Genomic DNA, 21,620 nt, shown 5'->3' on the forward strand with positions numbered 1-21,620 from the left:
AAACTGAAACAAGTGGGCCTGATCTGACTACTGTGGTGTTTCATGGTATGAGGTTGGCAACAGCTTCTCCAGGTGTAATGGGAACTCGCCCAGCTGCCCTCACCCCTCACACAGCGTAAGGAGACCTCACACCTGACAGCTTCTCACGCCGGCCCTGGGCCGATGAGAGCGGTAAAGTCTGGCTGACCAAGTAGAAGGCATCAGACTCTTCCCTGTTTCCCTCCCTCTAGGGTGGATTTAGATACCAAGGCTCTTCTATCTGTCCCCATCTCAATATGAGTTTCTCCAGCATAATTTCCTTATTCTTCCTTATGCTCTTCTTGAGAGGGAAGGAATCACTGAAATCAAGTTTCTGAATAAGTCACAAAATAAATATAACCACCACTACCACAGCCATTTATTAAGTGCTTGCCAGGCACTGTGGTAAAGCTTTACAAACATTGTTTCGATCAGTCCATCGGCCCTGAGGTAGATATTTTCAACACCCACCTTGCCCTACACACATACCATTATAGTTCAGGAAACTTGAGGCTCAGAGAGGTCAAGTCAATCAACAAGGTCAAGCCCAGCTGATAAGCAGCAAAGCTAGAAATCTGAACCAAATACATCTAACTCCCAAACCCATGTTTTTATACACTACACTAGATTGTTAGGTTGTTTCTCATTGGAAGTTAAAGGACACATGCTCCTTCCCAAAATATCACCTGAAGACTAGATTTCAGGTGGGGAAGAAGGCAAGGCCCAGGTTTTTTTTAACTTCTTTCATCAGCTATTGTACTAAACACCTGGAGGAGTGAAGTGAGAGTCTGGGTATATAAGCTGACCACTGGGCCCGTCTCCTGCTACCCCAGCTTCCAGGGCCTTTCTCATTGAGGACCTCCACTCCTGACACGTGACTACTCAATATGCTGTTTCCCTTCCAGTAAACACTGAAACAAAGAAATCAGACAAATTTGGTGACTCAGAGCATCACCAAAGACACCTGAGAGAAATTAGCAGACATTCCCAAAACACCCACCACCCCTGAACTGCTGGACCCTAAGGCACAGAGATGCATGTATGTGGAAACACGAACTTCAGTTCTTCCCTCCAGGCTTGCCAGGCCCAGCTCCACTCCTGGGGAGTCTCCTGCTCAATCTCCCCTCACTGGTTCTCCACCGTCCATGATTCTCTAGGTTCCTTCCTCTCACCCATCTCCGGAGGCCTCACTAACCACAGACCCCTGGTCCTCAAGGTTGCCAGTGTCTGAGGCTTTGTCCCCCACAAATGCACCAAAAGTGCTAGCAGGGCTCCGCTGAAGATTCTAAGTCCTATGAAGATTAAACAGAACTGGCTGAAGACTAGCAGAAAGGGCTCCCAGAGTGAGAAAAGCTAAACCAGGACGTACAGAAGTGACAAACGAATGGCAGGAGAACAGAGCAGACACAGAACAAATGGACTAACCGTGGGTGAACAGAATTATTGCAGATCAGAAAAGGAAGATAACGGGATCCTAGAGAAAGTCAATCCAAACACCTGCAGCCAGGGAGCTTCTGAGAAAGCAACTGTTTAGGAAAAAGGACCTTGGTGAAGGGGCTGCTGAAGAGCCTAGGCAGGGAGAGTATAAGTAGGAGAAACTGGGGGGACTATGGAAAAGGAAGCTGGAACAGCTCTTTAGAGCAGGCAATTTGAGACGATACCAGAGAAGTAGGCAGGGACTCGGGGGGCAAGAACTGGACGTTCCGGAAAAAGGGAAGATGACATGGGCAGAAAGGCCAGGGCCTCTGGAAGCCCATGAGTTCTTAGGAGCATCCCAGTAACCACCCTGTTTGGGTAAAACTGGTCCCTGAGGGCCACTCTCTGCAGCCCTACTAAACCTTGCATTGGATTATGAAGGGTAGACAAACCAGAGGTAGGAAAGTTACCAAGGGGAGAGACACAGCCCTACCCATGGGAAGTTCACATTCTGACGAGACAACCAACCACCACCATCAACCCTGCCTCCAATCCTTGAGGGAGCCACGAATCTAAGGAACCCACCAACATATAAGCCACAAAACTTAGAAACAAATAACAACGGGTGCAAATCCTGTCCGTGATGTTTGAAGAGACAGAGATGAGAGAGGAGGTGACACGGAGACCTGAGAAGATCCAAGTTGGGACTCTCCACACCTTAACACTCAGCCTGTTAGTTCATCTCATCACCTGCTCACACATCTGGGCAGGGGTCTCAGTGCCTTCCACATAACTACAGCTGCAATGACGTGCGAGGGGGGAGGGACAGAATCAACCTTGCTGGGAGCCTAGGATGAAGAGTCCTCCCTGGGGAGCCCAGGGGCTGGGAGGAGCCTGGAGGTTGAGGTTTGCTCTCTACTGATCTTCCTCCTCTCTCAACAGTCTCTAATCTTGTCCTCATAGGGTGCACCACACATGGCTTCATAACCTCTGAGTGTTTCATGCGGTTTCCTCTCCAACTAAGCAGAGGCTCCTAGAGGATAAAAGAGCAGGTTTTCTCCACACCCTGCAGTGCAGGAATGTAACAAACGCATGTCACAGGTGGGGTATCTGGAGTGTTGATTACAAAAACATTTTCCACAAACAGCATACACATGTCAAAACCATTCTATTTGCTGTTCTTTGCCCTATCACTTGCATTTGACACCCTTTGTTGGCTCATGCCTCTAGATGTCTGTTCCTGTATCCACCTCAGCCTGGGGACTGGGCCCACCTGACTTTGCTAAGAAAATAACAGCTCAGCTTATGGTGGGACCAATGAAAGGGTATGTGGCCCAAGAATCTCTGGGGGGCAGAGGGAGGGTCTCCTCATTTTGGGTTGGCCCACTGATAAGGATCCTTCCCCCGTCTCCTAACGGATTCAGATTAATGATCCCTCGTTCCTAATTGTCAAATTTCTTTTCCTTCATCCTGTGTCTAATCACCAGTGACAGAAACCATTACGCAAATGAGAGCAGACGACTTCCCCCAACTGTTCGCGTTGGTAAAAACCTTGTAATTTAGAGCTCTGATTTGTAGGGGAAGCTGGTCTCCCCCAGGCATCCTGGGCATCTGCTCAACTGATGCCCAGAACAGCCCCTCCTCCACCCCCCAAACTTCAACCCCCCAACAAATATTTGACTTCACAAAAGAGTAGTTTCCTCTGTACCTGCTGGTGTAAAAATAGGATCTTGCAACATGGCTGACCCTCATACAGGCCCAAACCCCCAACTTTCTCTCATGTGTCTGCCCTCACACTGCCAGCTAGAAGTAAGCAACAGAGCGGAAACGTTCTACTCTGCTACGAGTAGGATTTGAGCCTGAACAGCCCTAACCTAGGTATGTGAAGGGAAGAGCCTCAGTCTCTTCACTGGGGGAAACGGAGGCAGCAGAACATGAATCAAAGTTCTTAGTGAATATCTAGATCTAGATCTTCAATTTTACAGATGCAGAAGCATGCTGGGAAAAGTTGTGCGACCTATTCAAGGACACACAAGTAACCAATGGGATCTAGAACTCAGTTTCCCTGTAACTTCTTCCAGAACTCTTAACTCGTAATATGGCTTCCTGGCAGTTTTCCCAAGAAGTCTTTAGCTGGAGCCCAGAAGAGCTTTCACCCTGAGCTGTATCTTCTGTATCCTTTTGGGCTAAGCCTGTCTGTACTAGACACTGCCTGCTGCCTGTAGTCCAAAGGAGGTACAGTAGGAGAATCAATGTAGTTTGGTGGAAAAGAACAGCAGGGGGTTTGCAGCCAAACAGTACTAGGTTTGAATCCTGATTGCCACTAACTGCTTATTCTTGAACTGTAAAATGGGAATACCTACCTTGCACTAAAAGCACCAGGCACACATTAGGTGTCTAATACTCAGGGATCACTATTGGACATGAACCCAGAGACATTACCCAAGGATCAAGACCCAACCTGTGAAGGTCCCTCCCCCTCGTGCAGACCTGGGTCGGCACAGCACCCAGAGAGGAGCAACTGAGAGACCACGCCTCCCTGCTGCACATCACCCACACCTTTAAGGAATGAGCCAGGGATGCAGCAGAGCTGCTGAGAAGGAAAATAACGTGCTATATTTCAAAGTGTCTTTGTGGTCAATTTATCTTTTGTCTGCCTTGTTTTCTTTGCTGCATTCCTCTTTCCCAAAAGAGATGGAGGGATGGAGATCACTGCAATCACATTTTCCAGCATTGGCTATATTTGAAAGAACTACACTTGAGAAGGTACCATGTTTGAACACCCACACTGCATCAGAGAACCCCAGAATGGGGTACTAAAAATAAACGCCCCTCCCCAAAATACACACAAGTGCGCTCATGCACACACACACATATGCATCCTCTCAGTCCATCAGTGCACTGTAACTGTAAACTGAGCTCTGGGGGTGAGAGCCATAGCTCGGACACTGGAAGTAAACCTTTGGCAAAAAAAAAAAAAAAAAGGAAAAAATGAACCCAGAGACTTCCAACTCCTTCTTCCTTCCAGAGAGAAGGGGCGTGGAGATGGGAGTGGAGGTGAGCAGACGCAGGGCCATCACACTGCCCAATCCCAGGGGCCCCACTTCCATTATACAGGTGTGAATGATGGCCCTTCGAGTTGTGCAGTGCACAGCTGCCCAGCTGTAAGCTGCAGCCCTGAGAGCGGTTCCCATGAAAAGCTATGAACAGAAAAGGAAATTCCTCTCCATGCTCCACCAGTTGCCCTGACTTCTGAGGGTGTTTGTGGAACATTACAGCGGGGTCTGGCAGAGGCGCTGGCTTTAAGAGGCAAGGCTACATTTTTACCCTTGCCATGAGGTGGATGACATGTGGTGAGTTAGCTGCCTAGGCTTGACCCCATTTTGTCTCCTGAGCCAAGAAGCTCCACAGACAGAGGACATGGCCTGGGCAGGGAGGGTCATAGGACCTGGAGGCTCTAGCCAGTCGGCCTCAGGCAGGTTGCAGCGAGGCCTGACCAACATCCAATGGCTAAAAATGAGTTTAAAAGCTTTAGACCAGGTCAGGCAGCACTGCCTTGGGGCTCCCGCTGTATGTCCCACTGGACAAGGTTAAGCCGTAGAAACTTGGTAAGCAGAGAGGCAGGCCAGTGTGGACACACATGCACGCACACAGGCACAGACATCCACACACACATCCACACAGAGGCTTGCACCCCTAGAACCTAGAGAAGCCATTGCTAGGATGACTCCCCTGGCACCCAGGACAGAGAACAAGAGCTGGTGCTGAAAGAGAGAAGCTGTATGTGTCTGTAATTTGTAAGTTATGCACAATCCTTGGTTTCTGTGTCCCAAGGCTCTTTTCTGTGTATGGCTTGAGCTTGAAGTTTCAAGTTGGAACCCTGTCTAATTTACTCTCCTAGGAAGCTATTTAGGCTCTCAAAGGCAACCCTCCCCACTCTCCCTCTCCCCATTAGAGTCTCAGTAGCCATTCCCAACAGCCTAGAGCCTCACTCTGTGAAAACTGGGAGGGGGCAGACTGACCTCATGGTTAGGTAGCTGTGGCCCTGTAGCCCAGATGCAATGGGCGTCCAAGAACATCTCCCCTCTCTCAGGCTGAGGCACTGAGATTGCAGGAGACAGAGCTGAGAGCCAGAGGTGGCATCCTGACCCAGAAGGAGGGAGCAAGGAACAAATACATACACGCGTGTGCAAGCATACACACGCACACACATCCCAAGGCTGACAGACTAACACACAACATGATGACAACCAGAAGCTGGGGACTCCACACACTGAATGCAGGACTTTAGGGGGCAGAGAGGGAAGGTGCTGGGGCACAGAGGCAAGGGTAAGAAGTCCCTCCGAATGGGAGTGGAGTGCCAACCACCCTGCCTTGCCCCAAACACCTGCCTCCAGGGCCATGGCAAGAGTCCAGTCCATTAAGTGCAGCGTGCAATACTAGCGTTTGGAGTCTCCTGTCCTCATCAATGAAGCGGTGTGGACGGGCTAGCAGTCACCTGGCAGGAGGCCTCGACTCCTGGCAGGCTAGTTGTATCGGCCCTTGATCATTGTGTTCAACAAGGGCCCCACCTGTGAAAAGACATGAGGAGCCAGTCAGAACTGCCTGTCCCCTAGCCCTGGAGCCAGATGAGGTGTGTCTGGAGACATCAATGTCCAGCCAAGGGCAAGGACAAGGCTTCCATTCAATCTTGTAAACCCTCTAACCAACTCTCTTCCTAGCAGTCAACCCAGTGTCCTGGAGCATGGCCGTCTCCTCTGGGTCCATCTTGTATTACCTTCCCTCTCACAATACCCTACATTTGTAAGCAGAACCAAACTGAAAGACAGAAGGTCAGAGGAGCTAATAATCCCAGACACCCCGAGTGTTTACGTGCATGCTTTGTAAATGTGACTTAAGAATCTCAAGTGATTCTACATCTTGAAAAGATCACTTGTAATCGGGGCTGGTGCGACCTCCCAAGCCCACAGGTGCTCTGAATGCTGAGGCTATCCACAGGACAGAGGTAAGAGCATTACAAATACAAACCTCCCCCATTTACCCAATGGGCCACTGGCACACCTGCGTGGGAAGCAGGTCTCAACATTACCTAGAGCAGTCTTGGCACGGCTGGGAGCGTGTGAGTAGATGCTTTACCGCTCGCTTCCCATTCCAAAAGAATCCCCTTGGGGGTCCCCAGCTGGCACACAAGCCCCATGCGGAACATTACTACTAGCATGGAACAGATTATAATTGATCCGCCAGTCAAGCCCAGCTCTCATCAGAAAACAAGGATTTTCTGAACATACCCATAACCTCTATGAAGAAACAGGACAACAGATACTGAAACAGAAGAGCTACAGAGACTGTGACACCAATCCTGACTTTCCCTGGTCACTCTGCCCACTGAGTCACAGGAGTGCCACCTTGGGGCAGCCACATACCTCTTGTGGGTTCCCCAAGGCCTCTCCAAGCATCTTCTCAATGTTTCTCATTATGGCCACTTTCTGATGGGCTTTGAGAGGATATTCAATTCTCTTAGGGGTGGGGGCCCCCTGCAAAGGAAGCAGCAGCTCAGGAAATGTCTTTAGCAGGCTTCAGTGTCACCCATTGTTCCTCGCACCATCCTCCCTTAAGAAACCCAGTTCAACCCCACCCTCTCCAGCTCCCCCAAAGATCTGGGAATCACTTCCAGAGACAGTCAACCTCTCCACCCTGCCCCTAAATAATTTATTACACCTACCTCACCCCACTCCCATCTAGGAAAAAAAACCATATTCACCTTATACCAGAAGTTCACAGTGATGGTAATCCCCCCATTTAGTAATGACTCTATGTGATGCCACCTGCAAGAAAATAAACAGGCTCCTGTTTGCCACCAATGCTTCTCAGAGGGAGGGATCCTCTGAAACTAGGTAGAATCCTGCTAAGGGATATAATGAAGACAGTATCTTCACACTCATCCTATCAAACACACCCTGGGGCTAGGGGCAGTGGTGTTCACCCTTCAAATACCAAAGAGTCAAGAACAGTTTCTCTAGCCTCAAGCCTCTGGGATCTCTTTGGACTTGAGGAACTGTCATCTTGTCTAGAAACAGTATTGCCATTTCCCCCATGTTCAGTATGCTCATCATCTGGATATGCCAACCTTCCTGTATATCACGTAAGTCCAATCCTGCCACAACTCAAAAGAAGAGACATGGATAAGGCTTTCCAGGGAATGGGAAAGAACACTCCCTAAAAGCCCCCAGTCCTAGCCCCATCCTCACCAGTACATTGGGATGTAAAGAACATCACCAGGGCCAACCACTGTTTCGTAACCAACCACGTTCTGGAAATTGGGGAACCTCTCGTAGTCAGGATTGTCAAAGTCCACCTGAGAGGTTCAAGAGAAAAAAAAAAAAATCAGTCAATCACCAAATTTTTATCAGTAACTTTGGTAGTCAAGAAAGATGCCTTAAAAAAGTCTTTAGAATTTATATCCAGCAGAAGACACAACACACATTAAACATACACAAACTCTCTCAGAGAATGACCTAAGAAGATAGGCATTGCTGAATGTTAAATGATAAAGAAAACTAGGCCTCAGTGCTCCTGAGGTCAGAAGCCAATCATCACAGTTTAAAGGTCAGAAAACCCACTCATGGCCTGCAGATCTGAGGAATTAGGACTCATCCTTCACCCAGACCTTCAGAAACTTTTCCCCAAATACATATTCTAACCAGCAAAGATTTCTACACGAGGTAGCTAAACGGTTTTCTCAAGAAAGGAGAGGTGCTCTCTGGTTGGCCACAAAGTCAACCACACACCTCACTGAGATCCAGAAAAGACATTAAGTGACATATCTCAATTCTATTCACCCTCCTCTTTATCAAAAAGCAGCATCCATGACAAAAGTAAACAATTATTAAATCCAGTGGAGACATACACATTTTGTTCCATGAACTCATAATTCAATCAAACAGAATAACCAGAGTCCACCAGCATCAGTGATGGGGTCTGCCCTAAACATCTGGGGACCACCACAGGGACCTGGAATATATAAACTACATTGTGAAATTGTCCTCTGAGTTTGTCCAAACCTGGCATACCTCCACAGAGAAGGGGAAAGACATGCCAGCCTTGGATCTCAAAGGACTTCTACACCCTCCTCAGACCACACGAGCTCACCTGGCTCTGTCTGTCACATGGATGATGAACAGGATATGGGTAGAGGCACTCAAACTGATCCGGAGGGAACAAAATGCATCGCTTGTAGCCTTTTATCTGAGCAAAGAAGTTCTGTTGCTCATCATAGTGAGCAGGTGTCACATTTCCTGTAGGAAGACAGACATTTTCTTATTCAGAGCAGTAACTCTATTGCACAGGATGGAACATAGGCCCCAGTGCTGGAGAGAAACCCAGCCTGCCCTCTCAGCAAAGGGCTCCAAATCAAAATTTCAGGCAAGATCAGGGAGACTGTAATTACAGCTCTCAGACAATTAGGTGCTACACTTTTAATGGGTGATAAGTCTAGTAGCAAACATTACTGGCTAAGAGTTCACCATCAATTAGCAAAGTAGACTTTCTTAAATGATGACTGCTGCCCTTATTGGAAGCAACTGCACATCAAAGTGATACAAGTAGGGCAAAATAATATACTCTGCACAGGTACGCCCCGCTTTTCAAAAGTTCGCTTTACGTCATTTTGCTTTTACAAAAGACCTACATTTGTACCTGTTTTTGCTAACCAAAAGAAATCCAAAGAGGATTTTCATTTTTATGGGAAAAAAAGGCAAAAATATCATTCAGTGTTTGTTTTGCAGCGAGCCATCATAGAGGCAGCAAGCACAAGCAGTGAGAGTGGCACTGCCAATCTCCTCCCCTGGAAACTACACTCAGCATCTCAGCATCAAGCCAGCATCTCAGTATCAAGCCACCATAGCTCTGAACTGTGTCTGTGAGCATCTGTGCTTTATCTCGATTTACTTTGTGCATCCATTAGCAAGATGTGTCCTAAAGTAATTGCTTCTTTGTTTTACATCATCTCGGCTTATAGAACGTTTCACAGGAATGCTCTGCTTTTAGACAGCTGAGGGGAACCTGTACTTGTACCCTTCTTGACTATGGCACGAATTCAAGGGCAGCAAAAAAACGAGAGTTAGAAACAACTGAAATGACTGGTATCAGCAATGCATGCATGATCTTCTTTGATGGAGTTAATCAGTCATTTGAAGTTGTACGAATATGTACTTGCTTTGGGTAGCTCTTTTGGAGCTCAAAGATTCTCAATCTCTGCTCCCACTTCATCACACCTGTGGGATTGCAACACTTCTTTAGATCAACACTGGAGCTGCTGATTCTCATCGAGGGAAGCATATCAGATTCCTAAAGAGAGTTGTATACTTTGAATAAGGCAAATTATTTAGAATGCCATCCTGAATTAGTTCTGCCCTAGCATATGTATGCTCCATCTACTCTTTGTAAGTGGGGTTGCATCTGATGTTTATCCTTTGCACAATCCTTGAGAGATCAAGGGACCTCTGCAGGGAATGGAGTTTAGAAAACATTCCCCAGGTCTGCCTGGGTGGGCCAAGACAGCTGCTTTCCTAAGTGCAGAGATCTATATGCATCCTCAGAGGAGACTTGCTCTTTCATCTCTACCTGAGGGATCTGTTTCCCTGCTCTCTACACCACAGGATAGGAAGGCAACATAAAAATTCAGAGTCAGGTAAACGAGAACTGGCTCCTGGCAGGTCAACCAAGAGTTTGTTTCAAAGGGTCAGGTTAAGGGTCAATTCATAAGTTGCACTGCTGGAAACTTTTATTAACACTGGCACCAAAGGACCCAAATCTGAAGAAAGGACAATTAAAGGGGAAGAAGAGACTTCAGAGCCTAGTGGTGAATGACAATGAGTAATTACTCTGCTTCCTTGTTCAACCCAATTTACTCACCATTTACTAAGTATCTACTAGGGCCCTGGCACTGAGCAAGTGACAGAAATAAAAATAAGAATAAGACAATGACCCTGGCTGGTAAGTAGCTCTCTTTCTCCTGATTGGAGTTTAAAGGTTCCTCTTTTTATTTAAAAAAAAGTATTCATGTATTAGCTTATGTACGTGTAAAATCCACTAGCAGGATACACAGGCAACTAATAACATATGGTGCCTCCAGGGAGGGAAGGAAACTGAGAGGCTGGGAAATAGAAATGGAAGAGAGATTTATCACTACATACCTATTTACACCTTTTGAATTTAACCCCATTAATGTATTATCTGTTCAAACGATAAGGTTCAATTTACATTGGAAAAATGTTTCCCTCTTCTACTGGGATAAAAATCTTCTGAATATAGACAGATCCAGTAGAAAGCAGCAGAACTTTAGAGATCCCTAATATCTGAATATATATACTCACACAGCAGCTGAGGAAGGGAACAGGGAACTTGCTTTTTAGAGTACTTGACATAACATATGTTATCTCATTTAATCTTCATAGTTAATTATAAGATATTACTGTGTTCATTTTACAAATTAGGAGACTGAGACTTAAGAAAGTTACGCGACTTGTTGAAAGTCATGGAGTGAACAAGTGGTGGGGAAAGGTTTAGAAATCACTTCATATGACCCCAAGCCATGCTGCTTTCTGAAAGATTTCTTACCTTCCATGCCAATAAGCAGCAGGTTAGAGGTCAGCTGCCCCCAGCCACGCTTTCCCTGTTGCTTATTAATCCAGTTCCAGTTAAAACCCAAGAAGTCCATGACAATCTTCCTGCCCACAGTGTCATTGAGTGTTTGCTGCAGATACAACCTATGTTCCCCAAGAAGAAAATCCCATTAGTGCATGTACACACTGTCCCTGGTATGGCCTCTCATACCTGGAAATCCAAACCCAAGGCCATACCAACATCTCCCACAAAGAACAGGTGAAGTCATGGGACTCTCACAGAACTGAATCCTTACCTATCCTTCTCTGAGCTCTGTTCAACACCAAATTTTATATTTTAGAGAAGTGATTCTTAACTTTTTCTGGGTCACAGTATGAATCCTTTAAGAATCCAAGAAAAAAAAAGAATCCAAGCAAGGTTCCCCATAAAAATGCACACATTGCACTTTAATATAATTTCATAGATTTCCTCGAAGCCTACCCACAGACCCTAGAATGATGACTCAGCCTTGTTCCAGAAACTCTCGGGGAGCGAGACATCCCCTTTGGCCCTTGATGGGCATTTTGGCAGCTCGTATTATTGTTCACCAAGAACTAGTTCCCTCCCTGTGAAAGGGTTATTCTTCCTCACCTCCTTGAAGCAAGGCTTGCTTATATAACTTGCTTTGGCCAATGAGATGTCCACAGAAGTGACTGGTGCTGCTTCCAAACTGCAATTTTAAGAACCAGTACACACTACCACATCACTTTCCCTCTGCCACAGCAACTGCAAAGTTTCCAATGGCAACTGCTGGAGCAATCTGTGTCCCAAAGTGCAAAAGATGATGTAAGTAGAGTATCCAGGTGACCTGAGATGGACATGTAGCATGAGTGAAAAATAAACCTTTGTTGCTTCAAGTCGCTGAGCCCTGGACTGAAGCCTAGTTTATCTTAACTGACTCAGCCACCTATCTGTAGCAGCCATCTATAGCTGAAGAAAAATACCTCACTAAGCTTTCTGCAGACCCAGGGCGCCTAACGTGCCTGAGGAAGGTAAGAAGTTACTTAATAGATATGAAAAGCCAAACACACTTGATCAAGCCCCAGAAGAAACACTATTTAGGGGGCAAACGTGAAGAAAAAGAAGTAATGGTCCTGCGAGCATTACTTCAAAAGCAAAAAGGTATCCCAGTGCCTGGAATCACAATGTTTAAGGCAACATTAATTAAAAATCTTGATAAGTTGGAAACAGCTACCTGTCTGGGGACGTGGAACCCTCAAGACTCCAATGCAACCTTGGAATGTTCCCCAGAGATTATGATGTACATATGTTCATACAAATATTTCTCAAGTAACTCTGAAAGAGTCAGGAACACTCCCCAAACAGGAATCTAAGCAATTCCTGTGAAACCTTAACAGTAAATCCTCAAAAGAGCTCAAAGAGGATCCTAACACCCTTCACCCCAGAATCATAACAAGCTGTACAATTATACAATAGAGTTGGTTGGTGCTAAAGTCAGCTGATAGGGCAAATCTTGCAAATAGTAAAAAATTTTCCTTAAATCACCCATAAAGTACAGACTACACTCATAGTTCAGACTTAGGCAAAATGCTTTCACTACAGGAAGCAAGAAACTTAAAGTGACTGAGGAACCAGAGGACTCATGTGTCTTATCTCACGCTCATTCCATGCATATGTTCAATCAATAGCTTTACACTCCACCAGCATCATTTAAATCAATCTCTCTTCTTAACATTGGGTGTATGTGTGCGTGTGCGCACACGCACTGTGGTAAATTTGAGGACATCACGCATGAGATGATTCAACTGAACCAGTCTCTATAAGACATAAAGAACAAATCAACCACAGTTCAGATTCTGGAAACTCTTCCGGTCAAAGTTCCATCATTATGACAATAGCTAAGAGTCAAGAAGCCAAAAAAAAAATTAAAAAGTATGTTTCAAATCCTTTCACTCTGCCACATACTGCTAACAGAGTCAGGAAGAGAACTGAGGCTGGAGAGTGAAGAAAAAAGCCCAGGGTTGGGCACCAAATGTGAGATGGAGATAGTCATTCACCATCAAGTACTCAGTGACAGCAATGCCCCAGAGGCAATGTTATTCTGTAGGACTGAATGTTGTCTGGGACCTACATAAGAGGCTGCCCTCATAAAGAGAGATAAAGGTAAAGAGAGTCACTCCCGTGTGTGTGTATGTCTTGTGTTTGCTATCATCAATACAACGCAACACATCAATATTCTCCCCACCCTCACCTATACAACTTTTCAGCCTGCACTGCCCCCATTCAAATATTTTAGGACAAAGGCTCCAAACCCATAATCTCAGGAAATCTACTGACAGATATTTTAAATTGGCCTCTTGCAGCATTTTAAAAAATACGAATTAGCTGCCCACATTTAAAACTCAAAAAGATTTTAAATAAGAATACTGATTTCTGGTTTCTCTTGAAAAAATCAGACTATCTGGCAACCCTGGGACTGCACTCCAAAATGGAAACAAGAGTCAAGTAATGACTTTGCACTTTGAATAAGGCATATGCCTTCAGCTTCATCACAGCTTTCACCCAAACAACTTCACTCACTTCATTCACCTACCTGACTCTGCTAGGCAAGGATGACTCTCCCTTTATGAAGACAACAAACTTGAGAATCACAGTTCAAGTCTAGTCATTCCATCACCCCTCAAGCTAGAAAACTCATCCTCAGATAAGTAAAGGAAAGGAAAATAGATGCCCTAGATCCAATGGAAAACCACGACCTGGGAATTTACCTCTCTTCACCTCCTCGCTCCTGTATATCCTGCAGTTTCTCAACAAACTCATGAAATTTCATTTCTTCCCTATTGGACCTCGGCTTAAAGTTCTGGAAATTAGCCATCTTCTTCTCATCATAGTACAAAAACTTGTGGGTGCTGGCACTGTACACAGAGAAGTCTCCGTTGCCAATATTTTCTTGCAGGTATTCAAGGTCCCATTTTAGGGCAGGATACACAAGATTTGTGTCTGTCAGCACCACAGGCTCCTAAGTGGAAAAAACAAATGAAGTCGTCCCAAGGAGCTAGTGGGTTCTTGTCCCAAGATTCCAATACTTCCCAACTTCAAAATTACTTCTCCTGTTAACCAGCACGAACCCCGCAAGTCCCATTTTTCCTCGCTTTCCTCTCCATCTCCCCTTAGGCCCTAGTCCACAACCCGGCCTAGTCCACAACCCCTCCCTTCCATCACCACTCGCCTTTGACCTCTCCTCCCAACCTGGTCCCTTCCCCCATCCCCCACCCCCTCTTCGACGCGGCCCCGCCCCCTACCTCATTCTCGATAAGCTCCTCCGCCCGGGGGTCGCTCTGACTCAAACGCGGGATGGGCCGGGTCGGGAAGGTATAACTGCGCAGTTGGGACTCATCCCAGGCGGGGCCGGGGGCTTCAGCCTCTTCTCGGGGTTCTCCAGAGCCCGAGGCCGAAGCCTCCGCCGCAGCCGCCGCCATCTCCGCCGCTAGGGACGGCCCCACCGGAAGCGGAAGCTCCGCCTATTCCGGGGAAAACACAACGGAAACCATAGAGCTAGGCTGCGAGAGAGAGCGTTCCAGACACTAAGAACGCGGGGCCGAGCCCTGGGCGAGCGCCTCCTAATGGTAACCTATAGTTCTACACCCTACGCTCCGCCCCCGAAGACCCAGGACTAGACGTTAGTCCCACTGAATAGGGGTGATCATCGGGTTAACCAATTCACAAATTATTGCTGCCTCAGTGTGCCCAGGCCTACACAACAGGCAAAGAAGGAGGCAAGTTTAGTGGGGCATTAAATTTTACACTGATGGATGGGGAGAAACGCAAACTTGACCCACCTAAGGAAGTCAGAAGGAAAAGCAACTGTCCGATAGATAGATGTTGGGTAAAGGTTGCTCCGAAAGCCTCGGCAAAAGATATATGGCGACTTGAATTCTTTCGAAATCAAAGACTGTTTTCTCTTGCTTGGCACCATTTGATTTTTCTGCCTGTGTCACCATCTCACCTACTTAAAGGCATTTTTGTCTATCTTGACCGAATTAGATCAGTGTTTGCTATTGATTGAATGCAGATGTCCAACCATTCTGAACATCCATTCGATTCTCATTTACAAGAGGGCAAGTTGCTGTAAAGTAGTTCTCCCCCAAATTCATATACTAAATAGTATATATCAGTTTTTATTGCTCTGATATATATTGGGGAATGTCTATAATAATGGATTCTACTCCAAAACAGTGATCACCCTAAAACTTCCTGGAAATATGTGCATATTTGTACTGTAAATTATTCAAATCATACTTGTGTAAATAAAATTAACACATATTCATATGCGAACAATAATGCCCCCCCCCAATGCTTTTGTTAGGCTAGTGTTCGGCTAATTGTGGTTCGGCTTGAAATGTATTTATCCAAGTCCTAGTAAATCTGAGCGAATTCTAGCAAATCTGAGGTGGGTTCAGATGATAGGATTGGTTTTACATTTGTTGGGTTGAGGTGACTGGGACATTCAGATGTAAACACGAGACTGAAACTGAAGAACCAGTTTGGGGGAATTCCCTGGGTCCAGTGGTTGGGACTCAGCGCTTTCACCGCCAAGGGCGCGGATTCAATCCCTGGTCGAGGAACCGGGATCCCGCAAGCCGCGCGGCCAAAATAAAACAACAAAAAAAGAACCAGTTCGGGGCCAATTTGTGTGTTGCACCGTGCATCTAACTGAAGTAGATAACTAATTTGGAAAACAAAACAAGAACAAACAAGACCGAGGGCTGAATTTGAAGAATGATCACGTTTGGGGATGGGAGGAGGAACTGCCAGTGAAGGAGAGGAAAAAGGCAAGCAGTCAGAAAAGAGACTGACAGGCTCCTTTTACTTGTACCGGTCCTGGGGTAGGTGGGTCAGCTGTCTACCTGAGATGCTCAAGTTCTGAGTGCCCGTTATCCCTGGATGCGTCTAAGTCAGCTGAGGTAGAAAAGGGACATAACAATCTGAAATGTCAAAGCAGTGACCTGCTTGTTTTTCTCTCCTTCCTGCTTTCCCTTTCTGCCTCTATCCAACCGCTCATCTTCCCTCTGGCTTCCTAGCACCGTTTAAGCCCCGCCCTTATTGAACCCTTAAGACTTTTCCCCCTTGTGGCGTTTGGCCCGGCTCAGCCGCCGTGACAAGGTCTTTGCGCATGTGCGGGGTGAAACGAGAAGAAGGTGAAGATGGCGGCGGCCAGGGCGGGGGTCCTGGGAGTCCGATGGCTGCAAAGGGCATCCCGAAACGTGGTGCCGATGGGTGCACGGACAGGTCCGCGAGAACGGGCGAGGCCTCAGTGTGGGAGAGGGGTGCCTGAGGTTTGGTGCGTCGGACGGAGGGTGGGTATTGTGGATACCGCGGCGGGCGAGTCCGGGCAAGGGCGGAGGTGGAGTTGGTGTATTCAGAAAAACAGGTGGAGAGTCTGCTGGTCCCTCGAAGCCTCGGGCTCCGGTCTCTGCAGCCACCGCAGCTTGAAGCCTTCAGAGTGCAGGAGGAATGGGGTCAATTCTGACGTGCCCTCATCTGCTCTCCAGCCTCCCACATTACCAAGGACATGCTCCCGGGACCCTATCCCAGGACCCCAGAAGAACGGGCTGCCGCAGCCAAGAAGTATAATATGCGGGTGGAAGACTACGAGCCGTACCCAGATGATGGCATGGGGTGAGATAGGGTCTGCTCGCACCTGGGTAGTGATGGGAGAAGTTCGGCTGGGTTGGGTAGCTCTACTCTGACCCTTTCCCCCGAACCTTTTCGTGACCCCTCAGAGTCAACGGTGTGGGCGCTTTTCTCCGTGGAGGGAGGTGGGAGGGGATGGGTGAGCAGCTGCAGCCGAGAGGACTTCAATTTTCTCCTTGGCTCAGGCTGTTTCCTCAAATGAGGAAGCTGAGGTTTTAATAGCTCCCTTGAGGACCCCTGAATAGCAGGAACCTTCTTTGGCTCCATCCAGAGCGCAAAGTTTCATTTAGATTGAGCATCTGCTGGGCTCAGGTGCTGTCATCCAGGCACGTGACCAGGCTGGAGCTGGATTCCTGTCATGAGAACCGTATTTGTAGATGGAGTACTCTATATCATGTATATCTCTCTTTTAAGAAATATTTTGCAGTTAGCGCTGTGGAAGTCATAGCAACTTTAAAGCAGATTAACTAGCCAACTCCCCTTACTCCAGTTGATGGTTTTGCCCCCGCACCCCCGTAACATCCCTGTGGTTAATTGTCTGAGTTGATTACCATCACGCTCATTTTCTGTCCTAGCATCACTCTTTCAGCCGTGGTTTCAGCAGCTCCTATTCGTCTTGTTGTTTTCCAATCACTTTCTGTGACACATGTCTAGTTGTCATCATTTCCTATGTCTTTTATTGTGTTGTGGACAAGAGCAGCCTTGGTAGCAGTCTGTATAAGTTAAACCTGGTTTTGTTGGGGAAAAATCCAGCTTATCATGAAGACCCATGAGGTGTTTGAGACTTGGAGTTGTTATGTCAACTCCGTGGTTGAGAAACACAGTTGCTATGAAGAGTGCTTTTCTAATCTGTACCCTTTTGTTTTTATTCCAATTAACTGGGCGATCTTAGGTTCAGACTCTAAACTTCAGTTTCTTTTTCTGTCTAATGGGGGAAACAGAGTGATTGATTGTTAAATTCCCTTTCAGCACTAACATTATGACATTGCATGACTTTTCTCCTTTCTGTTGAAAGAAGATAAGAAAAGCTTACATATGTTAAAATGTTTCAGAGTTTGACATAAATTTTTAATGACAATTTGGACTTCTTCGGTTATTCTGTGCTTAGTGAGTAAAAATTGAGATTTTTTTTCACTTATCCAATAACATTTTATTAATGATAAATTTGGTATTGGAAGGCATTCAGGAAAATGAATCTCTTTTATACCGTTTGTAGGAATGTAAACTGGCCCAGTCTTTTTGGGGGGAAATTTGGGATATTTACCAGTGGCCCTTTAACTCTGCATTTCTCAATATGTACACCTCAGGGAAAAAATTGAGATCTTGATTTGAAGGTCAGTTCCTCTGTCCTTAGGGGAGGCAGTTACCTCTGTCACTTGGTTTTTCATCTCTGAGATGAGGAGACTGTGAATTGTCTGAGTGAGGCTGCTCAGAGCCCTGTCCAGAAGTTCTTGCTGTCTCTCAGGTATGGTGACTACCCAAAGCTCCCTGACCGCTCACAGCAGGAGAGGGATCCATGGTATGACTGGGACCACCCAGACCTGCGGTTGAACTGGGGTGAACCGGTGAGAGAACCATATCCCATTTCACCTTCCTTCCTATTCCCTATGTCTTCTGTAGCTCAAATGGCACTTTTCTGCCCAAGTAGCACTAAAGTTTTTCTGCCCAAGGAAGCGAGGTCCAGCAATCTGAGATCTGATGTTGCCTGTGTGGTGTGTGGAATGGGATGTCTGGGAGTAATCAAAGCTCTGTATCGTAAGAGTCAAAGCTCTGTATTGTAAGAGTTGTGAACTTCTATGATTGAGCTGTCTCTGGTCAGCGGAACCTAGACATAAGCCAGCGTCCAGTCCTGTGGGCCACAGTATCTCAGATGTGGCTCTCAGAATATTGCCCAGGGCAGTAGAATGCCTTTCAAGCCTTCTGTGAGGCTCTAATCACTCTGGACTCCATGCCTTTTGCAGGAAGAGCAGTATGTGACAGTGATCTGCCTTTTTGTCTCAGATGCACTGGGACCTAGACATGTATATCAGGAACCGTGTGGACACGTCCCCCACTCCTGTTTCTTGGAATCTCATGTGTAAGCACCTCTTCGGCTTCGTGGCCTTCATGCTGTTCATGTTTTGGGTGGGGGAGACTTACCCCACCTACCAGCCTGTGGTGAGTATCTGAGAAGTGCTCCCTCAGCCACACTTACTTAGCCTTGTTTCCTGAGGGAATGAAGTCTCTGGAGTAGGGATCCAGCCAATACCAAGTTTGACTTCCTGGTAAGGCCTATAGAGGGTCCTACCCACTGGCCTGGTACAAGTACCAGAGCATTGCTCCTGCCTGCATCTTGGATCAGTCTGAGTGAGAAGAAACTGTAGGACTAGGTGAGGAATGAGAATGGAGAAGCCAGCTAGTCTTTAGAGTTGCCATTTTGGGAACTGTACTTAACAATAATATTTCAGCAAGTGATCTTTTAAGGTAGAGTCAGGGAATCTCGAGTTGAAAGCTTATCCTTTGTTGGTGTGAAGGGCACTTCCTATAGGGTACTGGAAGCAATTAAATGTTTACTGCAAGCATGGACAGTTAGATTTTAGAGAATGTAAAGGACATAGAAAATATACTGTCTGTAGAGAACAGACTTGTGGTTGCTAAGAGGGGTAGGGGAGGTATGGATTGGGAGTTTGGGATTAGCAGATGCAAACTAGTATAAATAGAATGGATAAACAACAAGGTCCTACTGTACAGCACAGGGAACTATATTCAGTATCCTGTGATAAACCATAATTGAAAAGAATATGAAAAAGAATGTATATATATGTATAACTGAATCACTTTGCTGTACAGCAGAAATTAACAAACAATGTAACTCAACTATACGTAAATAAATTTAAAAAAAGAAAATATACTGTCTAGCTTTAAGGACGTTTAATTTGGATAAGAAGAAAATTTAGATACATGACATGAGCAACATTGGAACATATATATAGGAATTTGGCACAGTTTTTGTGTATATATGTGTGTAGTGAATGTGTATGCTGGGGGTATCAGGTGCTGTTAAGGAGAAGGATTATGCTAGATGCTAAAATATATATTTTTTAGATGGTGGGGAGAAGTTGAAGAGAACATTGGGGCAAGAGAAAATAGAATAAAGGAAGAGGACAGTGAGTTAGCTGGAGTGGAATAGGCTTATAAATAGTTCCTAGATAACCAGCTGCACTGGTTACCTGGAGAGCTACTAAAAATTCAGATTCCTGAGCTCCACTGCCTGGAGAGCCTAATTCAGTAATTCCAGAATGGGGTTCTAGAATCAATATTTAACAAGTTCCTAGGTAATTCTGATGTCCTGGGAAATCAGTTGTCGAAACTGCTGTGTTAAAAAAAATACTGTGAAGTGAGTTTGATCAGTTAGGTTGCATGGCTAAGGGATCTGGACTTGATGGTATAGTAATGCACTAATTCAGGAACTATTTATGAAGCCCCTATCACGCACCAGGTACAGAAGGTGCTAAGGGTTGGGGGTACAGGGATGACTTGGTCTGCCTCTAGGCAGCAGGGAGCCATGTTGGGTTTCTGAACAGAAGAATGCCATAATGAAGCCTAGGTTTTTAGGAAGATTAATTTGGGAGTAGTCTACAGGGTAGATTGTGAGGAAAGGAACTGAAAGCAGGAGCTGCTGTGTTTGCAGTTGGCTGCACAGTGCTACCTGTGCTGAGATAATCAATGTCCTAACGGTAGCGTGTGTGTCTGTGTGCACTGACACAAGGCTTCCTACCGAGCCCCAGGGGCCCCAGGCTGGAGAGTGCACATAGGGCTGGTGTGAGCGCCAGCTTCACTTCAGGAGAGCAAGAAACACAGTGTGGCTCTTCCATTTTTCAGTTCTGTAAGCACATCACCCTTTTCTCCTCCCCTTGAGCTGTGTTCTCTGACAGCTGTTTGTTGGTAAAGCCAGCAGCCCCTAAAGCACGTCCGAGCCGTGTCTCCTCTGTGCTTTCCCCCACTGCTGCTCCTGCACGCCTCATTTGCTAGGCCACGTTAGTGGTGGAACCATTAGAGGCTGAGTGACTTAAAGGAGATTGAGTCTGTCTCGACCCCGAGAGAGAGTGGGATGGATGGATGCATCGTCTCATTTAGAAAGCTCTCCCTCACACTCTCCCTTTCTCCCTCTCTCTTTCTCCTTTCTCCCTCTCCCTCCCTCCCTCTCTCTCTCACTCTCACTCACACACACACAAACAGTGTAGGCACCACTTCTCTTGCAATCTAGGCTTTCTTTCTGCCTTGGGCTGAGCGGGGAAGAGGAGTGCTGTCCCTGCTGTTCTAGCCCAGCTGGGTCTGACCAAAGGCTACCATGTACCCATTTACTGTGTGTGATTCTTCACTCAGAGTGGGGTGTAGCCAGGTATTGGCTACATAGATATATGTTGTTCTTGCTGACCTGTGTTTTTTTTCTTAGGGACCAAAGCAGTATCCTTACAATAATCTGTACCTGGAACGAGGTGGTGATCCCAACAAAGAACCTGAGCCGGTGGTTCACTATGAGATCTGAGGAGGCTTCGTGGGCTTTGTGCCCCCTAACTGACTCCCTCCATCCTAGAGATTTTACCTTAATGAAATCGCTAATAAAACTTAGTACTGTGGTATCTGTGCCTCATTTCCCCAGGAGTAGCCATTGCTTAAGCACAGGAAGATGTTGATTTGCTAATTTCACTGGGAAAAGTAGTTGAGGATGTTGATTTGCTAATTTCACTGGGAAAAGTAGTTGAGGGTTCCAGTTGTACAGCAGGTGGTAAGGGTAGCTCCTTTCCCCATCTACAGGGTTGCGGAAGAAGGAAGATACGTTCCTGACTTCACAAGTTGGAACAAGATTTATTTCCCATAAAAAACCT

At 46.3% G+C, this 21,620-nt stretch overlaps 2 protein-coding genes across 2 annotated transcripts; one reads left to right on the plus strand and one right to left on the minus strand.

Moving 5' to 3' along the window:
* Positions 1–4,152: 4,152 nt before the first annotated feature.
* Positions 4,153–14,558, minus strand: HIF1AN (hypoxia inducible factor 1 subunit alpha inhibitor). The gene is made up of 8 exons (XM_081243906.1): positions 14,361–14,558; positions 13,827–14,077; positions 11,053–11,201; positions 8,584–8,729; positions 7,683–7,789; positions 7,196–7,259; positions 6,858–6,968; positions 4,153–6,005 (listed from the first exon to the last, which is right to left on the minus strand). The coding sequence occupies exons 1-8, from the start codon at positions 14,535–14,537 to the stop codon at positions 5,961–5,963; spliced, it is 1,050 nt and encodes a 349-aa protein (XP_081100032.1). The 5' UTR covers positions 14,538–14,558; the 3' UTR covers positions 4,153–5,960.
* Positions 14,559–16,216: 1,658 nt separating this feature from the next.
* NDUFB8 (NADH:ubiquinone oxidoreductase subunit B8) lies at positions 16,217–21,371 on the plus strand. Its single transcript, XM_081247522.1, has 5 exons — positions 16,217–16,347; positions 16,611–16,737; positions 18,218–18,317; positions 18,754–18,909; positions 21,188–21,371. Exons 1-5 carry the CDS (start codon positions 16,263–16,265, stop codon positions 21,278–21,280), a joined length of 561 nt encoding a protein of 186 aa, XP_081103648.1. The 5' UTR covers positions 16,217–16,262; the 3' UTR covers positions 21,281–21,371.
* The last annotated feature ends 249 nt before the right edge of the window (positions 21,372–21,620 follow it).

This window comes from Mesoplodon bidens (genome assembly GCF_964165515.1).
Source record: "Mesoplodon bidens genome assembly, chromosome: 1".
Taxonomy (NCBI): domain Eukaryota; kingdom Metazoa; phylum Chordata; class Mammalia; order Artiodactyla; family Ziphiidae; genus Mesoplodon; species Mesoplodon bidens.

Bases quoted from the DNA above. Each gene is read 5' to 3' on its own strand.
- HIF1AN (XM_081243906.1), bottom strand. From the start codon at position 14,537: ATGGCGGCGGCTGCGGCGGAGGCTTCGGCCTCGGGCTCTGGAGAACCC. The intron at 8,730-11,052 runs GTAAGAAATCTT...GTCTTCCTACAG, and splicing joins GCTGCTTATTGGCATGGAAG to GAAATGTGACACCTGCTCAC. The intron at 7,260-7,682 runs GTGAGGATGGGG...ATTTTCTTGCAG, and splicing joins CTTTACATCCCAATGTACTG to GTGGCATCACATAGAGTCAT.
- NDUFB8 (XM_081247522.1), top strand. From the start codon at position 16,263: ATGGCGGCGGCCAGGGCGGGGGTCCTGGGAGTCCGATGGCTGCAAAGG. The intron at 18,318-18,753 runs GTGAGAGAACCA...TTTTTGTCTCAG, and splicing joins GGTTGAACTGGGGTGAACCG to ATGCACTGGGACCTAGACAT. The intron at 18,910-21,187 runs GTGAGTATCTGA...TTTTTTTCTTAG, and splicing joins ACCCCACCTACCAGCCTGTG to GGACCAAAGCAGTATCCTTA.